This window comes from Seriola lalandi, unplaced genomic scaffold (genome assembly GCF_002814215.2).
Source record: "Seriola lalandi dorsalis isolate HSWRI2012SDOR001 ecotype SW California unplaced genomic scaffold, Sedor1 jcf7180002053896, whole genome shotgun sequence".
NCBI lineage: Eukaryota > Metazoa > Chordata > Actinopteri > Carangiformes > Carangidae > Seriola > Seriola lalandi.
This window is the reverse complement of record NW_019524449.1, coordinates 463-8,869: the sequence shown is the minus strand read 5'-3', so window position 1 is coordinate 8,869 and position 8,407 is coordinate 463. Positions and strand designations below refer to the sequence as shown.

Sequence of the window (8,407 nt, the reverse complement as noted above, 5' to 3'; positions counted from 1 at the left end):
CTGTGTGGACTTGCACTAACAACTGTTACGTTTTCTGCAGTGTCTTTCTCCAAAGCTGGTCCACCTGTCTCACCAAAAAATGCCTTCTCCCCCCTCCCTCTCCTTTTCCAGTGTTTTAATACTTTGGTTGCTCTGTCTTTTGTTCCTACTAAAGAGGCGTTGTGTGACAGTTGAAATTCTTCCTTTGTGCATCATTTATCTCAGCCTTTTTGGGCTGGAAAGTGCATACTGCAGGAGAATGACAACGGGCTTCACTGTGCCCAGTTTTAAATGTTTAGCTTCAAGTTTCAAGTTTCTTTGTGTACATGCCTGTTTGACTTGTGGTTACAGTATTGCATATGACCCGGTCAAGGTTATTATGCTACATACCCTAACCACCCTCTCCCTGTGAACCCTGATGACAAGCGAAGGGTGCTGTTCTAATGAGTTAGTGGCTGAGGTGGTGTGATGATAGTTTGTCTTTCTTCATTTTTCTTCTCCTTCGGTTTCTCAGGCCCCAGCAGCTGGACCTCAGGGCGAGCAGGACGGCACAGGGAACTGGAGGGGGATGCTGAAGAAAGGAGAGGAAGCCCCGGGCTCTGGTCCCGGGAGCCCACTCAAAGGAGCTGTCAATCTACTTGATGTGGTAGCTAAACATTAGCCTATCAGCACGCAACAGTGTGAAGATTACAGTATTTGTCGGTGACCAACTGATTAAAACGCTCTCCCTCCTTTCTTGCTCCAGCCTGTGCCAGTCGCCAGGAAGCTGTCATCACGTGAGCAGCGGGACTGTGAGGTCATCGAACGCCTCATCAAGTCTTACTTCCTCATTGTCCGCAAGAATATCCAGGACAGGTAGGCCAACCAACTCCTTTTATAAAGGATAAGTCCATAATGTTATAGATAATTATATATATTGATGAACCAATGACGTATGGGTCTTATTAACGAGTATTGTCTGTACAGTTGAAGTCTGATATATTACATTGGTAGGAACAGATGGGCTACGAGCTACAGGCAGGGTAGGGAAATTAAAAGTATTGAGATGAACTAACATGTTGGTTTTGGTCTTTTCATGTGATGCATTTATAATAACAAAAGTACAGACCGTTGTAAGTCTTTTCCTTTAAAATGTCTCCCCTTCCATATTTTCCAACTATGGGTAAAACTTGTAGACCTGAAATTGACCCAACATCTAGGAAAATAACATAAGCATAGCATATCACCAATCCGATCCTCTTTACCTCCTAACAAAGACAAAAAATAAATTTTTGCCATATTGTTGGGGTCCTGTAGAGCTCAATAGGGTTACATATCTCGTATTTAGCTTGTATTTAACTCAACTCGATACTTCGTCAGGCACGGCCATCTGGTGGGTCAAACTTCAGCCCTTCCATCTGGGGGACAACACAATCACCAGGCCATCTTGCCGCCTTGTTCTCAACCATCTGTTCAGTTTGATTCCTCTCTCCCTCTATCTGCCGCAGTGTGCCAAAGGCAGTGATGCACTTCCTGGTCAACCATGTGAAGGACAGCCTCCAGAGCGAGCTTGTTGGCCAGCTGTATAAATCTGGCCTCCTCAATGATCTGCTGACTGAGTCAGAGGATATGGCCCAGCGGCGCAAGGAAGCCGCGGACATGCTACAGGTAACACACTCCACCTTGTAGCGAATAGTTTTCCCTGATGGATTGAAGCTCCTTAATCCATCATTTTAACATGTTTTTATTTTCTTTTATATCTTGCACACAGGCATTGCAGAAAGCCAGCCAGGTGATTGCTGAGATCCGGGAAACACATCTGTGGTGAAAAATAAACAAAGGGAGCTGAACCTGATCAGTTATCTCAGCCATGCCAAATGCTCCAGTTACTCATGTCTGAACTTGAAGTTTTGGATTTGCAACCATGAAAATGCACTGTTCTGATCCCTGCTCAGGCGTACAGTAGGTATCATTTTGGCTCACACGCTACCTGAAAGAAATGTAACTTAATTGAAGTTGTTTATTTAAAATGCTTGGTGTTGTCTTGATTATATGAAAATGCACTGCCTCTGTTCGCTAAGATTCACGTTAAGATTTTAGAAACTATAATTGCCACCCACTGCTCCTGAAGGAATCGAGGTTGCAGCCAAAGGCAAAGCACTTTTCATTTTTGACGGACTGTGGTTAACCAGTATGGAAATGGACTTTTGTGTTAAATAGAAATGAAAGTTTTGATGGCATTTTGGCAGCTCCACAATGCATTCTGAAAAATGTTTTGGCTCTATGGTTATAAAAAAAAAAAAAAAAAAATACTATACAGCCCCTCATCTGCAACCTTTTCATTCAGGAGTAGCTGTCATGTGTCAGAAAACCGTGGACCCCTCAGAAGTCATAGTGTAATAATACAGCAGGGATTGGTTCACTGAATTACCATACATATGTCACTCCTGACTTGCAGCAAATGTTATTCCTCATACCTGTGTACATACTCCATCACTTTATTTTTTCCACTGTTGTCACCACACTGTACTGTATAGAGAGGCCATCATCTTGACACTGTATTGCCAAAATCTTTATTTATTAATCTGTTATTTAAGTGTGTGGATAATGTTCTGAGCACTATTGCAGCCTGCTGTGGTAGGTCATTTAATCATGTTTACATATCGCTGCCTACATGTGAAATTTATAGTGCACTGTGGTTCTGTGTGTATGGTTCCCAAAAGAAAGAATAAATAGAGGTTTTTATTGCCACTTGAGTGATTTAGCTTCATATGTGGGGACAGTTGGGATTGGTGGAAAGATGTTTCTGAGGTGAGATCATTTGAACGTAAACCACACAAACAGGCACGACGTGACTCAAAAGCACAAGTTTCTTTATTGTTTGTGTACATCAAGTGAACATTAATGTCATCTGATTCAATAGTGCTGCTCATTTTCCGACGTCTCCTCAGAGAACTCCTGCTGAGGTCCTCCTCTATCTCAGCCTGCCCTTGCCCTTGCCTCTTCCTTTGGCGCTGTGGAGTCACAGACAAAAATCATTTAACAATTAAGTGTGTATGCATAAATGCAAATTAAGTTCGTTGTTACAGTTTCAGGTGTGCCCCTGACAATCACAGTGTATGTTAAAAGCTGGGTATCACATTTTAAGATACTACTGGCAATACGGTACAGACGCCCATTGTAAATAATCCTATTAAAAAACATTTTTGGAGTATTAAACAACTTCATTGTTATTTCATATTGTCTTATTTATTTAAATTTGAAGTCTACTTACAATTAAGACCTAAGTTTTTTCTACTCTCGCTCTATTTAGGAGTACAGGCATGGTTTTCTGGCTAAATCCTTTTTTCATTTAACAAAAGAGAAATTCTGATTTAAATTCGGAACTAATGGATCAAAGAATAAATAAATGGTTTTTGCTACTTCAGTTTTTGACATTTGTGGCTTCAGATTAACTTTAGTCACTACCAAAGAAGCATTACCCAGACCTCTGTGTGAATGAATTAACCTGCCAGTACACATTCTCGTCTGAATATAGACAGATTTTTCTTCAAGTGTAACATTTCATCAATACATGTAGTGCCATAAGTACTCTAGTGTTCATTAAGAAAATGACATTGGCATAGTAGAGAGTGAACTGGAGTGGAGGGATAATTGAGGAGAAGGCAAACACCAAAGCATCATGCAATTAGAGGGCAAAGCACACAATTTCACACAAAACACAGATGGTAAATGAAGATTGTACTCTCAACAACCTTACCTTTGATACGCTGTCTTTGTTGTCTTTTTTTGCACCTTTGCCAATAAGATCTGATACAACCACAGTTTAATCTACCAGATAATCGACTTGAAAAGCAGGGTGTAAACACTTACCAGAAAATTCAACACAGATGTCTTGTTTCCTTTCTGCCCTAAACTTTTATGTACTAAACTTTTCAAGAGTCCGTTTTCCCAAGAATGGCCATGCAGATCGATTTACATTTCAAAATTTGGAACTGATACTGATACATGAAGTATTGAGCGTCTGAGGCTTTGTCATCTTGCAGGACAAATGGCTGATGTGGGAATCCAGTCTGTCTGGTTTTTGGATGTTCGTTCAAACCACCAGAGCTTCTCTAGTTTATCAATTTCAAAGCTCAAATGTAACTGCGGATCAGTACCACAATGTTTTCAGCCAGCTTAGAATAAGACATAAAGAGGGATGCTGAGTAATAGATGAATGGAAAAGAGTTGCTACATTAGTTAAGAGAATAAGGAATACTAAGGAGTGTATAATCCAGTGGAGAATAGTTTAAAAAAAAAAAAATGCTGCATTCATGCCCAAAAAAAGGCTGCATTAGACAAGAACTTTAAAAAAAGAGAACAGAATTTCTACTACTTGGGTGACCTTTTCCATGGCTGTCTCAAACAGGTAAAAATCTGAATGTTTTTTTTACTTGTTTACAGCCTAAGAGTTAGAAATATGTTTACTACACTATATTCACTATGTTAATCTACAGTATGCTCACAACTCACTCAGAAAGAACTGCATCACATGTTCCCACTTTATATTAAGTAGGATGATGTGACTTTAAAAGGCCTTGGGTATAAGAGATAATGTAACACTGGACTGAAGATCTGAAAATTACAATCTCATTTACCTGTAAAGCAGTGAAAGAAAGAGTTTAAACGTGTTCTAGGATAGCGATAGCTATGCATAAAATATCAAAATCAGCTTTAAAGAATAGATTTTGCCAGAAAAATGATCTGACTAAATATATCCCGAGGCTCTTTAAATGAGAACCAGCTCAATACTACATCAGTGGCTTTTAGGAAAAAGACTGAGCACCAATTTGAACTACACCTCAGATTTTTCAGGAAATCTGAGGTGTGGTTCAAAGGTGGCTGCTACTTACCTTTGGTGGTCCTGAACGCGAGCCTGGAGCAGATTGATCTGTGGGTGACAAACATGGAGGACGGACTAAGGATACAAACAACAGCAGAGACAGCCGGACACTAGCTGAGCCAAAGAGCGGACCTTGTGGTCCTAAAGAGGGGCAGAGCAAGACATATTCACCTGACTTGCAGAGAATTTCAACTGCAGATGGGGACTCACCTCTAGTCTTCCTGACTGAGCTATCAGTCAACTAAATCCCAAAGGGTTGGCCACAGACGCTCAGAACTACAATATTTTTTATGACGTTCTGGTTGTGCTTGCATCATGAGCAGTCAAAATGTCCCTTACAGCTACAACTGAGGGATGAGACACTGTCAGAGAAATGTCATTGAGATCAAATTATAGATGTCAAAAGTTGGAAAAAAAGTACGACAGCTGAAATAATGTTCTAGAGACATGGATTCAGATTTTAAACAGTGTATACACTATACTATGACATTTTTATGCCTTACTATATACTTCGACATTTTTTGCCTTAATGCCTTACTATACTCTGTCGTGTTTGAGTTTTTATGCCTTATTTTTATGCCTTACTATACTGTCGTTTAAATGCCTTACTACACTATGTTGTTTTATGCCTTACTATACTAAGTTGTAATTATGAGTTTTTATGCCTTACTATTTTATGTAATTTTTTATGAGTTTTTATGCCTTACTATACTGTCGTTTATATGGCTTACTGTACAATGTCATTTCTATGAGTTTTTATGCCTTACTATACTATGACGCTTTTATGCCTTACTATACGATGACATTTTTATGCCTTACTATACTATGTCGTTATGAGTTTTTATGCCTTACTATACTAAGACATTTTTATGCCTTAATAAACTATGATGTTTTTATGCCTTACTATACTAAGACATTTTTATGCCTTAATAAACTATGATGTTTTTATGCCTTACTATACTATGTCGTTTATATACCTTCCTATACGATGACATTTTTATGCCGTTTTTATGCCTTACTATACTATGATGTTTTTACGTGTTACTATACTATGATGTTTTTATGCCTAATTATATTATGATGTTTTTATGACCCCTTATTGCATTAATATTCTATCATGTTTTTATGACTTTTTATACCATACTATACTAAGACTTGTTTGGCATTTTTATGCCTTAGTATGCTATGTCGTTTGATGAGTCACCATACTATGACGTTTTTATGACGTTTTATGCCTTAATATACCATCATGTATTTTTTACCTTTTATGCCATACTATACTAAGACTTTTTTGGCATTTTTATGCCTTACTATGCTATGTCGTTTGATGCCTCACCATACTATGACGTTTTTATGACTTTTATTGCATTAATATTCTATCATGTTTACTACAGTCCTCGCTGCAGTCGGCCCCGGTTCGAATCCCGCATCGGACGGCCCTTCGCTGCATGTCATTCCCCCTCTCTCTGCCTCCCCGTTTCCTGTCTCTCTCCACTTCACTGTCCAATAAAGGCCTAAAAAGCCCCAAAAAATATTTGATATGCTATGTGTTTGATGCCTCACCATCTTACGACGTTTTTATGACCTTTTATGCATTAATATACTATCATGTTTTTTTGGCTTATTTTGCCATACTATACTATGACGTTTTTTGGCATTTTTATGCCATTGTAAACTAAGACTTTTTTGGCATTTTATGCCTTACTATGCTATGTCGTTTGATGCCTCACCATCTTACGACGTTTTTATGACCTTTTATGCATTAATATACTATCATGTTTTTTTTACTTTTTTTGCCATACTATGACGTTTTTTTGCATTTTTATGCCATTGTATACTAAGACTTTTTTTTGCATTTTTATGCCTTAATATGCTATGTCGGTTGATGCCTCACCATACTATGAAGTTTTTATGACGTTTTATGCCTTAATATACCATCATGTTTTTTTTACCTTTTATGACATACTATACTAAGTCTTTCTGGGCATTTTTATGCCTTAATATGCTATCTCGTTTGATGCCTCACCATACTATGACGTTTTTATGACTTTTAATGCATTAATATACTATCATGTTTTTTTCAATTTTTTTGCCATACTATACTATGACGTTTTTTGGCATTTTTATGCCATTGTATGCTAAGACTTTTTAGGCATTTATATGCCTTAATATGATATGTCATTTGATGCCTCACCATACTATGACGTTTTTATGACTTTTAATGCATTAATATACTATCATGTTTTTATGAATTTTTTGCCATGCTATACTATGACGTTTTTTGGCATTTTTATGCCATACTATACTAAGACTATTTTGGCATTTCCATGCCTTACTATGCTATGCCGGTTGATGCCTCACCATACTATGACGTTTTTAATGACGTTTTATGCATTAATATACCATCATGTTTTTTTGACCTTTTATGCCATACTATACTAAGACTTTTTTGGCATTTTTATGCCTTACTATGCTATGTCGTTTGATGCCTCATCATACTATGACGTTTTTATGACTTTTAATGCATTAATATACTATCATGTTTTTTTCAATTTTTTTGCCATACTATACTATGACGTTTTTTCGCATTTTTATGCCATTGTAAACTAGGACTTTTTTGGCATTTTCATACCTTAATATGATATGTCATTTGATGCCTCACCATACTATGACGTTTTTATGACTTTTAATGCATTAATATACTATCATGTTTTTATGAATTTTTTTGCCATACTATACTAAGACATTTTTGGCATTTTTATGCCTTACTATGCTATTTCGTTTGATGCCACACCATACTATGACGTTTTTATGATTTTTAATGCATTAATATACTATCATGTTTTTTTAAATTTTTTTGCCATATTATACTATGATGTTTTTTGGCATTTTTATGCCTCAATATGCTATGTCGTTTGATGCCTCACCATACTATGACGTTTTTATGACGTTTTATGCCTTAATATACTATCATGTTTTTATGAATTTCTTTGCCATACTATACTATGACGTCTTTTGACTTTTTTTGCCATTGTATACTAAGACTTTTTAGGCATTTTTATGCCTTACTATGCTATGTCGTTTGATGCCTCATCATACTATGACGTTTTTATGACCTTTTATGCATGAATATACTATCATGTTTTTTTTACTTTTTATGCCATACTATACTAAGTCTTTTTGGCATTTTTATGCCATTGTATACTAAAACTTTTTTGGCATTTTTATGCCTTAATATGCTATGTCATTTGATGCCTCACCATACTATGACGTTTTTATGACGTTTTATGCCTTAATATACCATCATGTTTTTTTGACCTTTTATGCCATACTATACTAAGTCTTTTTGGGCATTTTTATTCCTTACTATGCTATCTCGTTTGATGCCTCACCGTACTATGACGTTTTTATGACTTTTAATCCATTAATATACTATCATGTTTTTTTCAATTTTTTTTCCATACTATACGATGACGTTTTTTGGCATTTTTATGCCATTGTAAACTAAGACTTTTTTGGCATTTTTATGCCTTAATATGCTATGTCGTTTGATGCCTCACCATC

The 8,407-nt window shown here is 36.8% G+C and overlaps 1 protein-coding gene and 1 long non-coding RNA gene across 3 annotated transcripts in view; one reads left to right on the top strand and one right to left on the bottom strand.

Moving 5' to 3' along the window:
- Positions 1-2,709, top strand: part of LOC111651990 (dynamin-1-like protein) — a 10,237-nt gene extending 7,528 nt beyond the window's left edge. For both annotated transcript variants that reach the window (XM_087172876.1, XM_087172875.1), the window contains 4 exons: positions 494-625; positions 725-834; positions 1,467-1,626; positions 1,730-2,709. In XM_087172876.1, coding sequence (XP_087029002.1) covers positions 494-625; positions 725-834; positions 1,467-1,626; positions 1,730-1,786 — 459 coding nt within the window. In that variant the 3' untranslated portion in view covers positions 1,787-2,709. The remainder of the gene's footprint in view (positions 1-493; positions 626-724; positions 835-1,466; positions 1,627-1,729) is intronic.
- Positions 2,710-2,814: 105 nt separating this feature from the next.
- On the bottom strand, positions 2,815-5,410 carry LOC111651991 (uncharacterized). The gene is made up of 2 exons (XR_002760576.2): positions 4,854-5,410; positions 2,815-2,972 (listed from the first exon to the last, which is right to left on the bottom strand). It is a non-coding gene; the product is annotated as an uncharacterized LOC111651991 (long non-coding RNA).
- Between the last annotated feature and the right edge of the window lie 2,997 nt (positions 5,411-8,407).